Here is a 14,078-nt window from a genome sequence, read left to right as displayed (position 1 = left end):
GCGGCGCTGCCCATGCCGCTGCCTGCGCCTCCCCTGCCGCCTGCGCCGCCCCGCCGGGCGCGGGGGCTGCTCTCCATCCTGGGCCTGGCCCTCGGGAAGCCGCTGTGGATGTAGTATTACTTCTTCCTCCTCCTCCTCGGGGCGGCCCCTCGCCCCCCGCCCCGCCTCGCCTTCCCTCGCCTCGCCTCGCCCCGCCGCGGGGGTCTGGTCTGCCCCAGCACCCCGGCCACCGGGACGTCTGGGATGCTGGCTGGGTCTTCCTGAGAGAGGAGCGGATTTCAGGTCGGGGCGGTCTCCTCTGGGTTTCCCCCCGGTGCCTGGGCTGCGCCTTCACTCGGCGGCGGTCTGCAGCCTCCGCGCAGGGTGGTTGAGCACCCGCCCGGGCAGGGGAGAAAGAAAAGGATGAACAAGAACGCACCTGATCTTTTTTCTTTCAACTGCACGTGCTTCGGCATCGAGGAGGAAATGGATCTGAAGTAAATTGTCTCATGGATGCTAAGGGTGCGCCTGGGAATAAAACCCTCGCAGCCTCGTTGTGCTTATTTGTATCGGGTGTTGCAAACTGAGGAGGGAAATGCTGAGAAGAGGAAAGTACCTCTGAGAGCTCCCCACTTGGTCATGAATGAAGCCGCATCCAATGCAATAACTGGATTATAATTGTTGTTGTGATTAATATTACTGGCTGCTTTACTTTTGGGGGTTCGCCCTGCTCCTCCTCTTCCTCCTCCTCACTGGTTCCCTGTCGGGAAGTATGGCTAATCCTGGGAGAAGAGGCTATGATAACCGGGAGATAGTGCGGAAGTACATCCATTACAAACTGTCACAGAGGGGATACGACTGGGCTGCCCACCAAGACAGAGCACAGGGTCCTCCAAGTTTCTCTCCTGCTGCTGCTGTTGCTGCTGCTGGGACTTCCTCTGACCACGCTGGGCCGGTGTCTCTGCATCCTGAGCCTGCTGGCTCAGCTGCTGCTAGTAATGTGCCTCCTGGTAATGAGCCGGGCCCAGCCCCACAGGCTGTCCACCTGACCCTGCGCCAAGCGGGAGATGATTTCTCCCGCCGCTACCAGAGTGACTTTGCCCAAATGTCTGGCCAGCTGCACTTGACCCCCTTCACAGCCAGGGGGCGCTTTGTGGCGGTAGTGGAGGAGCTGTTCCGAGACGGGGTGAACTGGGGGAGAATTGTGGCCTTCTTTGAGTTCGGTGGCGTGATGTGCGTGGAGAGTGTCAACCGGGAGATGTCGCCCCTCGTGGACAACATTGCAACATGGATGACGGAGTACCTAAACAGGCACCTCCAGAACTGGATCCAGGACAACGGAGGCTGGGTATGTATCTGTTGTTTCTTTCCCTTTAAAATACAGTGCGGATCCCTTCTAGCCACTCTTGGGAGGTCAGCAAACTGGATGATGCACAGGGCATGAGAAAACAGAATACAAAAAAATTCCAATTTATACTTTGATTGAGACAAATGAAGTTGGGCAGTAGTTTGGCTTGGGGCATGGTAGCTTGTTTTTAAGGGGCTGCCACTAGCCAGCCTTTGGCTAGCTCCCTTAATGTTGAGCATTGAGTCATGCATAGGTTAAAGTGAAGCAGTTTCAGTGTGAGGGTGTTCACGGCCTTTCCTTCCCTGCTGAGCATTTGAGGAAGCTGTGTTTTCCTTTCCTCCTCACCCCGCCATTCTCCTGGATGGGTGCAGGGAGAGTTCCCTCTCCTCTTCTTCAGTTTACTTTAACCATTGACATAATACAAGTGCCACACAGTGCTTGATGGTAGGATGGGGTCATGGAGCAGCGTGGGAAAAGAAAACAATGATATTATTATACCCAGGAGTGATGCTGCTGGTGCGGAGTGGAGGGATGAAAGCAGAGATGGTATGTGTGCATAACTGCTCACGTATTGTGGGTGACATTTTAATGGTAGACGCTTTAAACAGGTGAATCGTGTGTTAAAGAACAGAGTGAAACATTGGTCAGGACTGACTATCACCTGCTTCTCATAGCCACAATGATGCTTTAACTAGATAGTTTTGCATATGGTTCATTTTTCGAACTCTGTTTCTCTCCTGTGTTTACACTGAGCAATTTTCAGTCTGGAAGGAATAAACGCTTCTTAGAGGCCAGGGGAGGAACTTACTGTGGGATTTTTCTGGAAAAAAATGTTGTTTATTGTAACCTAGGACATTCCTAGGCAAGCAATATTTTACAAGTCCCACAGATAAAAGTTACGTATGGTTGTAGCTTCATCCAAAGGGACCTGAATTTCACCACTCACAAGGCAAATGTGCCGTTTTCAACTTTTACAGTCAAACTTACTGTCTTTCTGTCTCAAAAAATACCCGTTTGATCAGTGGGCGTTGGCTTTCTTTCTTCCTTCTATACTAATGAATTGACAGTAAGAAACATTGTGCCCCCCAAGCTAATTCAGGTCTCAATTCAGGCTTGCTGCATGTGTAAAGCCAATTATGTATGACAAATCTGTAATGTATTTGCGTATAGGAGCAGTGTACTGAACTAAAGACACGTTGAAAAAGAAACTTTTATATATAGGACCGGGAAATGCTGTAAGTTGTTTAAAAGATGAGAATGTCCTGGCTTGGGGGAATAGTAGCCCATAGTCCTGTCTCTTGTGAGATATTTTTAGAGAGCAATCACTTACATAACAGAGTTTCTAAAGGGAGTAATGTTTCCCAGCAAGTGCATTGATTTATGCCTGTTATTTAGAAAAAAGTCTTTCTAGAATGTTACTGTCTCTTTCAGCATCCAGAATAATCTTAAATTAGTGCTATATTTTGTGGTTTGCTACCTGCGCTGTTTGTCTCTCGCTAAAGACTAAGAGTTTCCTTGTTCTGTCATTCACACACTGTTGGGGCTCGAGAATGCCTGTGGACTGCCACACTGTTTAGGGTAAGATTTTGGAGAATTGTTCTGTGTTTGTATTCGATTTCCAAAGTTAAAATGTCAAGAACAGTGATTTGGACAATAGCCTGTTAACTGAAACTTGGTGGGAAGAAGAGGTCATCTTATATTAGAAATTATAAATATGGTATAAACATTTCACCAAAGGACATTCAAATGAACCTGGAAGACAGTCTTCCAAGAAGACATTTCTCTACACACTCTCCTTTTTTATAGGACAGCTGTTTGCACTGAACGTAAAGCAGCAGCAAGGAGCAGGATTTGTTGGATAATATATTTTATTACACCAACTCTATAGTTGGGAAAGATGTTCCACAAGCTTTTAAGCACAAAATGCCAATCTAACATCTCTCCCAACTATATAAAAGATAAAACCAAACAAATCTTGCTTCTTGCATATTCCTTGGACCATCATGGACACAAAGACAGTAGGTAAGGGACCAGAGCAATTAGATTTTCTGTCTATGAAATCGGGAGCTAGATCTGCCAAGGGACTCATGACTTGAGTGCTGGGGATGGTGGGTGCAGTATCTCTTCACATGCTACCTCCTAAACCAAAAGCAGTGCAACAACATGACTGTCTAACCCTGTAAGTAACAGACTCACCTGGGAGAGGAGCACCTGGGCTCTGTTTCTATGCCAAGGATTGTTTATCCATTTTACATGAAACTTATACTGGATAAACTTGGTAATCTATGGAGCAGGGTCTTTCCTCTTGGAGGTAAGCACATCCCTCCCTGGGCTAGAGTTATGTTTCTGCTTGGTCCTTGTCTTTGGCTGAGAATCTTGAATTCATTTTGCTAAGTGGCAGAATTTCAGAAGGAGATGTAGCAAATTGCCACCCCATATTCTACACCCCAGAACATCTTATAGTCTGGCAGTTACTAGGGCACTGTCCTGGGAGGGGAGAGTTGTGGTTTGATGACAGCATCAAACTGAAGTCTTCTATGTTCTGGATGAGTGCACTAACCACTCCACTGAGCTGTTGCATAAAAAAAAAAAAAAAGAGCCTCGCCCCCCTCCAGCTGTGGGCTTGGAGCACATCTGTCAGATTGTGTCCTCTGGAGATCTATGCGGAGGGACCCCTACTTCAAGGACATCCAGAAATAGGGACCAAATTAGGTAACCCTGCCAAGGTAGCAGTTGTTTTGGGCATGCACAGAAGTACATCTCTGGGCACCTGGGAAAATGTATTGTAAGAAATGTACAGAGGTATGGGTTCATATCCCCCTCCTGACATGTAGTGATCACCAAGTTCAGTAAAAACCAATCAGACATAACAAGAGGAATCATACAATAACTTTTATTGTGGAGCAGTAGACAAGTCTCTGCAAACTTTTTCTCTCTCTTTAACTAACTAGCTATTCCCTCGCTCAGGGACCATCTCCCAATTCCTGACTTCTTCAGTCTCCTATGCTAGGGAGCATCTCTAAGATGTAACTTCTATCACTACAGGCATCTAAAACATGGAAGCTGCTGAGCTGAGGATCACACCTAAAGTTTGCCCAAGTTCTTTTGCTGCTCTGGAACTTATGACTTGGTCCATGGTCCACTAAAGTCAGTGGAAATCACTGTATTGACTCCTGTAGACTACAGATCAAGCCCTGGCTTTATGCTCTATGTGTATTCTAGTAATAAAAATGTAAGGCATTCATTTAAATTAATATTTTTTAAAAGAGAGAGGTGTTACTAGAAATACTTGGCCAGATGAAGCCAACAAATGGAGGTCATTTCTTGAGATTTTGAAATTTGGAAGTAATTTAGAACACAGATAATAAGAGCCTTTAAAAGACAAGCTACATCTTATGAATACTATGTAAACAAAGGCTGATGATTTGATGCAGTGTAGGCCATTTTTTGGTGTGTATTTATGTGTAATGCACAGATGAGGGTAGATGTGTGAAACATCATCTTATGATACATTTATGTGCATTTCTCTGTTAAGATTATTATGACTATTAATGGTTGAAAAACTTGTAAGCTCTTATAACTAAAATCAAATTTCAGATACAGCTATTGGAATCTTCTTTTCAGATGGAAGAAATCCTAGATGGCACTTGGCATAGGATTTGTTTTTTTCAAAGCATGTTAAAGGGAAAACATGCATTGGGGATAATTTATTGAAACTCTCAGTCTTCAACTTGGCACTTATTCACAATGTAGGAAGCATGTACTCTTACTATAGTAAGATGAATGTCTTTTCAAAGTAACTGCTTGTAAGCACATTTTATGCACACTTTTTATATAGTATAAGCATAATGTAATATAATATTAGTATTTTGCATAGGTATCTGTTACAGCTACTGTATTATAAGTTCATACTTTTATACTGTTCATACTTCTGCTTGCCATGGTAATGATCCAGTGTGTAGTGCTATGTTATATTTCCATACTGTAATGTTGCAGTATAATATTTATGAAAATAATGTCATTTTTATAATTGTAAGAACATATTCTGTCATAAAACAGCAAACCAATTGCTCAGTATACCTTTGCTCCATTTTGTGAGCATGCTTTAAGTAACTTGAATTGACTACAAGCTGACAAATTGTATTTTTACATAAATCATCTATTCAATACAATCAAAATACTTTCAAAAGGATGTATATTATTTATTATTTTATAAGGAAACCAAAGACAGAGAGAAGCACAAATACATGAGCCAGAAAGGGATATCACTTACAGAGCAGACATTTTAATGATTCCTGTGTATCCAATAGTAATGATGTCTAATGACTGTTAGATTCCTTAACATTAAATTGTTTAATGATTCTGTTGGAATTTGAGACAGAAAAACAACATAATTTAACTGTTGGCTGTATTTTCAGCTTACAGTTCTGATGGGAAATAAATACAGCTTTCAAAGATTTGCATACAGGTCAGGATAGCACACTTTGACTCAATTAAAACTTCTTAATTGCATTATAGAAGGAAAAAAAGAAGAAAAGTAGGTCATCTCTACAATTTCATGGCTTAATTTTCTTTAATGTATGCTGTTTTAACTGCAGAATAACTGTCTCAATAGCAGATGAACAGACTAGCACAGTTTGTGACTTACGCCTATGAGCTGGAAATATTAAATGTGAGGCATTTGCGGGGAATACCCATATTTGCCTTGAAATAATTCTTCCTTTTCGTCAAGTCTGGAGCCCAGACCCAACACCAGTGGTTCTCAACCTTAGACTCACGACAACCCTTGTTAGATTCAAGGCACCCCTCAGAAAATGCCAGCTCTTAGCTTTCACTCAATTTTCCTCTGGAAAAATAATACTGCAATTCTTCTGTTGCAAAGAATTCAGAAAGACAGTAACAGGTCAGGCTGTCTTTGACTCTGTTCCTATTTGAAATCTCTGAGTTTATGTTGTGAATCAAATGCAAGTGTTTGCACTACTAAAAACACCAGTATTGCATAGCATACTGTGACACTTAAGATCTCACAACCCCACTTGAGAATTGGTGGTATATACTGTAGATCAGCAGAGCTCAGCCTTGGGCTGCTCATAGTCCGACCTGTAGCTCTTTTGGTGTTTAAATTTTCCAGGAAAAAGGTCATTTAAAACAAAAAACAATAGGGGACACAGACATGCTCATGCACATTTAGACAGATAATACTTTATTTATGCTAGTAACCAGCCCAGAGAAGAAAAAAAAAGGTTGCTTTGATGACTTGGCTTTGAAAAAGTTGCTCTGAAGGAAGGTGATTAATTTATGGCCAGCTTGTGAGATTCTTACACATACTGGGGACATCTACACATGTGCTACCCACAGAGTAGACTAATTGGCTTCACAGTAAAGCGTCACTGTCTTATATATGCACTGGTATTAGAGTGCAATATACTAATTAACTCTGCTGTAATATAGTACTGTAACTTGTAGTGAAGTACTTTACTGCACTGAAATGCACATGTAGACAGTGACTGGGAGCAGAAATTGTGCACAGTCAGTCCAGGCAGCAGGGGCAGACCCCTGCCTGCCGCCTAGTCACACAGCTCTGCACATTCAGCACTCGTGCCCCAGCCAGCCCCTCTGTACCGTGCCACTGCCCGGGGCTCATCCCCCAAGCTGCTGCCGGCCTGGGCCTGCTCTGCCCTGACTTCAAGTGCTGCTGTCCTGGATGCATGTGTAGATGCTGCACCCGGGAGCAGTGTACTACAGCTCAGAGTTCTCTGGAGTTTATCGCTTTGCATTAATTGCACGTGTAGATGCACCCAATGAGTGGGTGAGATACCCTTTTTCTTCCAATGGCTTCAGTGTGACATCTTATGAGTTTTACTACTCAGTAAGGGTATCACAATCTTAGCTGTTTTGATGAGTGCATTAGTTATTACTAAATTCATTATACACTTTTTTGGAAATACTAATATAGTGAATTCTTGAGTCTTTCTTTGACCCCATGTAATAACTGAGTTCCCAGTGCATAAAAAGACTTATGTGCCTAAGGTAAGACCCTAGCATTCTTTTGGGCATATAAGTCCAAAATTTTTATTCTCAGAAATCCTGCCTAGTCAGTTAGGTGCCTAAATTTTCACCAGTAAAGTTTCCCAAGCACCTGAAATCCTACTTTTGCATATGCCGCGCCATGTCCACCTTCACAAGGCTGAGCAGCTTGCCTTATACTCCAGGGGTTTTCAACCTTTTTTTAAGGAGTGTACCCCTTCTGGGGACTTGCATGCGGCAGTGGTGGTGCAGGGTGGTGGATGGCGGCGGCTGCTGCATGAAAGCTTCCCCCCGGTGTCCGGCTGGCTGGGTGACACCTGTGTGGCCTGCAGATAGGAGCCGCTTCCCTTGTCCTGCTCCCAGCCCTGCTCCTGGGAAGTGGTGGGTGATAGTGCTCCATCTCTAGCCCCTTTCCAAGTACCCCTGGGGGTACATGTACCCCCGGTTGACAACCCCTGTTCTACTCAATCCAGATACTTCAATTATCCTCTACTCAAGTGTTCTAGCATGATCTGGGAGGCATGCTGAGAGACATGCCTTATATAGGCCTAGAGGATCAGGAGGCGCACAGTGGAGATCCATGTTCGAATATTCAGAATCACAGTTGGAGGAGGTGCCTCCACCCATCCTTTTAGCCAATCGCTTTGTAGATGGAATGGCAGTGTGTTGTGGGAGACCTGGCTTTCAATGCCTTCGTCAACATGAAGGGATTCAAACCCATCTTCCTAACCTCCCAAAAGCTGCCCATCCCACAGCACTGTCAGTTGTTCTGGGATGGCAAATGATGCGCTTCAGTGCTCCTTTTCAAGCTGTGCAAACTTGCACAAAATATTTTGAGATTCACTGGGGCAAAATTGAAAGTACAAGGGGAGCACAGCTCTAGTTCTGTGATTAGGGCAGTCACGTAGGAGTATGTGACTGTAAAATACAAAACAGTCCTTGGAATGTGGGTCAGAGTCTAGGTTTCTCCTCTCAGTGCGTGCCCTAAGCACTAGGGGCACATTTACACATGCTCCAGTGGTGGGCACTTTAGTTAGAGCAGCTCCAAGAGCTCCTTTAATTAAAGCGCCACAGTGTCTTGTGTATTAGTGTCCCCACACTTCAAAATGGTGGCTTCAAAAAGTGTGTTCAACGAACTCCACCAGACTTGATTAATTGAGTCTTCTCTGATGCGCTGTAATTATAGCACATCAGAGCAGCCTCTGCGCTCGTGTTTAGGCACTCTAGGCTTCCTGTGTCTGGCCTAAAGTGGCACAGTTCAGGAGAAGCGGAGCATGTCTCCACCTCAGAACAGCCAATTTGGGGCACTATCCCAGGAAGTGAGCAGTCAGTTTGAATTTTTGCAGGCTCAGGGGGGCTTTGGACCCAAGTTACCTGCTTCCTCAGTAAATGTTTTAACCTTTGAGACCTCAGATGGAAAAAGGGCAACAGCACCTCATCGGCCAAGCAAAATAGTGGCTCCAGTGCCACTTTTATATGGAGCAACTTAGCAAATTGGTTCCTAGTTCCAGGAAACAATTTGGAATGTGAATCCTCATCTGATATAGGTACCTCCTTGCAGCCCTGAGTGAGGCACATGAGCTCTGAAGAACAGCTGGATTTAAAGACATGCAACTCTCTTCAGCATTTCCCATTAGGTAGTCTAGTCAGTGCCCTTACTCAGGGTCTAGCTCTTGTGAATTGCTGTTCTGAAGGGCCTAAATCCCCACATACATTGTATAGGAGCTTGAGTGTCTAACTCAGGGCTGTGGACTCTGTTCCGAGAGCCAGGCACCTCAAAGTTATGTGCTGGAACACTTAACATTGCAAGAGCCATCTGCAGGTCTTGTTGTAAGTTACCATTTGACTGTTAAAAGGAAATTGTTAGTTTGAAAATCTGTTCTATTTAAAAGTGGATTAGCGGCAGTTAATCAGCAGGTATGGCACCTTCCAAGTCATTAGGCAGTTTGTGTGCGTCTGTGGTTTTTAAAATCACAGTTTCATATTTATCAAAATATTTTTCTGTCTGCCAGTGCTGGCAAGAAACTAATTTATAAGGAAACTACAAATTCAAAATGTAAACAACAGAACAGTAAAGATGGGAAAAACACAGAGAAAATAATTATTTTAGCCTTGTTGCTGTAGTTTTCAATCTTCTTTGACATTACCTGTAAAAATATTAGTAAAGTATTGTCAGAGAAACGTTTTTTGTTCTTAGGATTCTTCTTACATTAATGAGTGTGTTGTCATTTACACATAACTGCCTCAATGTGACACAATACTGTGATGGTCAAGCATCTGTAATATAGGATGACCTATTTTTCACTTCAGAATTGAAAGAAACTATTAGTCTTGTATGAAATAACGTGTAAAATTGCATGTTGTGTGGGAGTCTTTTCTCATCATGGCCCAGATTTTCCAAGTGGTACAGTCACTTTGTGCTGCATCACTGATGGAGAGTGACCTTAAAGCCAATAATAAACATCCTCAATATAAGAGTGGCATTTGGTGGTATAGAGCCTTTCATCCTGAGAGCAAGGAAAAGGAGGTATGGCTTCAGAAAAATGTGGGAGGGTGTAGCTGGGCTACTACTTTGGTTTTCTACTGTGGTTTTGATCTCTAGTAATTGTTTGTGTAAAACAAGAGTCAGTATTAGGCTTCTGTAGTACAAAGTTAGAGCAGGAATTTAAGGGAAGTGCAAAAGTAGACTGAGTAGCATTGCCTGGTGGAGAAGCCACTAGCCTGGAAAGTAGGAGAAGGGGGATTTACTCACTAATCTAAACCAGGGGTGCTCAACCCCCAGCCTGCAGGTCAGTTCCAGCCATCTGCTGCCGTGTCATCTGGCCTGTATGGCTCACCACAGCTCGGTGGGCTCCCCCATGGTCTGTGGTCCAGTGCATGGGATGGCGCAGAGCTAGATCCCAGTGTGCAGGGGTGGCACAGTGCCCCCCAGAGCCCAATCCCCACATTTGGGACCAGATTGAGGTAGCTCAGGACCTGAGGCTCAATCCTAGCAGGCAAGGGCTGCACGGAGTCTTGGGGCCTGATCCTGAGGCATGGGGTTTGATCTTGTCTGTAGACCAGGCCCACAGTCCTCATCTGGCCTGCAGGACCAAAAGGATGAATGCCACTGATCTAAACTATTTTGTAGATTTGAAAAAGATAATTCTTCTTCCGTTTTCCCTCCAGCTGTTTGTTTAGGATCTCTTAGACTCTCTTCCATCGTGTGTTTGTACAGTGCCTGACACACAGGGAATCCCATCTGCTGGGTTCTCTACAGCACAGTAATATACTGCAACCGCTGCTGCTGCTACTACTGCCAGCAAACTGCATGCTCATCTCTGGCCTGTGTTCTGTGCAGATTGGCTCCGCTACCTAAACTGGGTCAGCAACCTTGGCAGTAAAACAGTCAGTGCCAAGAAAATGAGAAATCAGATTAAATAATGAATCTTCTCTAGCAAATTGGATTTTTGTAACCTTTTGGTGACTATTTTCATCCCTTTCTGTAATTCAAGTTGCAGGTAAAATGCAAAGTTGTGCATTTATGAAAGCCTAGTCATTTTACCAGCAATGTGCTGCTGTCTGGTTGCCTGTTGTTGTTCTGTTTTTAGTAATTCTTCCTCTCTCCCTGTTTCTAGTCCTGGCTGACTGCTTTATGCAGTCCCCAGCTTTCTGTCATGCTTTCTAGTCATACTTTTAGTAACCATTTCCTAAACTGATGCATTTCTAGTCTTTTAAATGTCAACACTGTAGCATGAGCTACAGAGAAGCCAAAACCATAACTTCAGTTTTCTTGTGTTCTTTCCCATCTAAGTTCACAGATGAATGATGAGCACCCCTTTCATAAACAGTGTGTGTGGGTGCCCCATGTTCAGAGGTTTCTACCACTCAGCACACCCACAGACCCATTCCTAAGCACATTAATCACATGTTAGCAGTTGTTTAGCAACTCCTAAAACAGTGCAAAAGCACACTGGTGATAGAAAACAGAACTGTCTTTGTATTCTACATATTAGAAGATTTTAGAGATACATAGCATATCTGAAGTTCAAAGTTATAGCTAGGTTATCTGTCCATACCTTTTCATACACAGCCTGATCCAGTGCTCATTGGGAGTTTTTCCACTGACTTCAGTGGTCACTGGACAAACTCCCTGAAGCACAAAACTAATGGGACCTTGCTTTCCATTTGACAGGAGTGAAACTCAAGGGCAAGAGTTAAAAGTCAGTACTGTAAAACTGGTGTGTGGTGGGAGAATCCAGCTTGTGGTTTCTTCATTACACAGCAATCTCTAAAGAAATCCAGCAAATTATCTTGCACTAATTTCCTTGTCTGACTTGAAGCCCATTGAGGTAAATGGAAGAAATCCAAATGAGTTCAGTGGGCTTTGGATCAGGCCCTTAATTACTTACCTGTTAGTTCCAGCACTGCTTGGAATATTAAATGTATTCTTTTTTTTTTTAATTATTTGAACACAATGTGTGCTTGGACCTGATAATTCAATAGTAGTTATGATAGTAACTGAGAAGGCAGTCTTTACTTTGTTGCAACAAAGTACAGACTCTTTCTGAGGGCAGTACTGGAAGGAGGATTCTTTTTATTTCATTCCATGGATGGAAGAAGCTATGTTGTACTCTAAATCAGGGATGGCCAGCTTGCAGCAAATGTGCCACAAGTGGCGCACAAAGCTGCTTTATGTGGCACATGGCAGATCTGAGAGGGATCAAGAAGGAGCTGAGCGACAGATCAGGAAGGGAGGAGAGGGACGACTTAGAAAAGCTGAACGTGAACAAGCCCAAGGGGCTGGCTGGGATGCATCCAAGGGTGCTGAGGGAGTTGGCTGATGTAATTGCAGAGCCATTGGCCATCATCTTTGAAAACTCATGGCGATCAGGAGAGGTCCTGGGTGATTGGAAAAGGGCAAACATAGTGCCCATATTTAAGAAAGGGAAAAAGGATCTAGGGAACTATACACCAGTCAGCCTTTCCTCAGTTTATGGAAAAACCATGGAGCAGATCCTCAAGGAATCCATTTCTAAGCACTTGAGGGAGAGGAAGGTGATTAGGAATAGTCAGCATGGATTCACCAGGGATGACTAACCTGATGGCCTTCTATGATGAGGTGACTGACTCTGTGGATGTGGGGAGACCGGTAGATGTGGCGTACCTTGATTTTAGCAAGGCTTTTGATACAGTCTCCCACAACATTCTTGCAGGCAAGCTAAGGAAGTATGGGCTGGATGAATGGACTGTAAGATGGATAGAAAACTGCCTGGAGCATCAGGCTCAGAGGATAATCAATGGGTCAATATCTAGCTGGCAGCCAGTATCAAGTAGAGTGCCCCAGGGTTCAGTCCTGGGTCCAGTTTTGTTCAAGGTCTTCATCAGCAACCTGGAAGATGGCATAGAGTGCACCCTCAGCAAGTTTTCAGATGACACTTAGATAGGGTTAGTAGTAGATATGCTGGAGGGGAGGGCTAGGATTCAGAGTGACCTAGACAAACTGGAGGATTGGGCCAGAAGAAATCTCATGAGGTTCAACAAGGACAAGTGCAAAGTCTTGCACTTAGGACAGAACAATCCCATGCACCAGTACAGGCTGGGGGCTGACTGGCTGAGTAGCAGGTCTGCAGAGAAAGACCTGGGGGTTACAGTGGACAATAAGCTGAATATTGCCATACTGGGCTGCATTGGTAGGTGTGTTGCCATTAGATCAAGGGAAGTGATTATTCCCCTCTATTCAGTGCTGGTGAGGCCACATCTGGAGTAGTGTTCAGTTTTGGGTCCCCCACTACAGAAAGGATATGGAGATTTTGGAGAGAGTCCAGCAGAGGGCAACAAAAATGGTGAGGGGGCTAGGGGACATGACTTCTGAGGAGAGGCTGAGGGAACTGGACTTATTTAATCTAGGGAAGAGACTGAGAGGGGAGTTAGTAGCAGCCTTCAACTACTTGAAGCAGGGTTTGGAAGAGGATGGACCTAGACTGTTCACAGTGGTGGTAGATGACAGAACAAGGAGCAATGGTCTCAAGTTGCAGCAAGAGAAGTTTAGGTTAGATATTAGGAAGAAATTTCTCACTAGGAGGGTAGTAAAACTCTAGAACAGGTTGCTCAGAGAGGTGGTGGAATCTCCATCCTTGGAGGTTTTCAAGACCTGACTAGACAAAGTTTTGGCTAGGATGATCTAGTTGGGGATGGCCCTGCTGGGTTGGACTAGATGACCTCCTGAGGTCCCTTCCAACCCTAATTTTCTATGATTCTATGAGAGAGCAGAGCAATGGATCAAGCAGTAAGAAGAGTGGTAGACAGGGCAGGGATGAGAGAGAAGAGCAAAGGATTGGGCAGGGGAGGAGGATCAGAATGGCTCTTGGGGAGGGGGCAGAGCTTATCTGTCATGCGTGGCAAAAAAGTTGGCTTCCACTGCTCTAAATCAGGGGTGTCAAACTTTTCTGGCTTCATGGGCCAGAAGAGTGGTGTAGGGCTGTTCCACGGGCCAGATGAATGACATGTGGCTGGCCCCTTGTGATGGATTTGGACCACGTATTCCTGCAAAAGCTCTTTGAGTTCAGAAGCATCATTGGATTTGAGAAAGTGTTAGCTATTTACATTAATAATGAGAACATCCACTCTTATGTTGGACAGGGTAAAAATAGCTTGGAAGCAACTACAGGCCAGTCAGCCTCACTTCTATCCTGGGGAAGGTCTTTGAAAAAAATTATCAAGGGCCACATTTGTGAGAGCCCTG

At 44.3% G+C, this 14,078-nt stretch overlaps 1 protein-coding gene across 1 annotated transcript in view; it reads left to right on the top strand.

Moving 5' to 3' along the window:
• The first annotated feature begins 6 nt into the window (after positions 1 to 6).
• The window catches only part of BCL2 (BCL2, apoptosis regulator), a 180,851-nt gene continuing 166,779 nt past the window's right edge, over positions 7 to 14,078 (top strand). The window contains exon 1 of the mRNA XM_019521728.1: positions 7 to 1,327. Coding sequence (XP_019377273.1) covers positions 752 to 1,327 — 576 coding nt within the window. The 5' untranslated portion in view covers positions 7 to 751. The remainder of the gene's footprint in view (positions 1,328 to 14,078) is intronic.

The sequence above is a fragment of the Gavialis gangeticus genome, unplaced genomic scaffold, assembly GCF_001723915.1.
Source record: "Gavialis gangeticus isolate Ggan-Ray unplaced genomic scaffold, GavGan_comp1, whole genome shotgun sequence".
In the NCBI taxonomy this organism is placed as follows: domain Eukaryota; kingdom Metazoa; phylum Chordata; order Crocodylia; family Gavialidae; genus Gavialis; species Gavialis gangeticus.
Note: the sequence above shows the minus strand (reverse complement) of the source record. Positions and strands in the feature narration are given on the sequence as shown.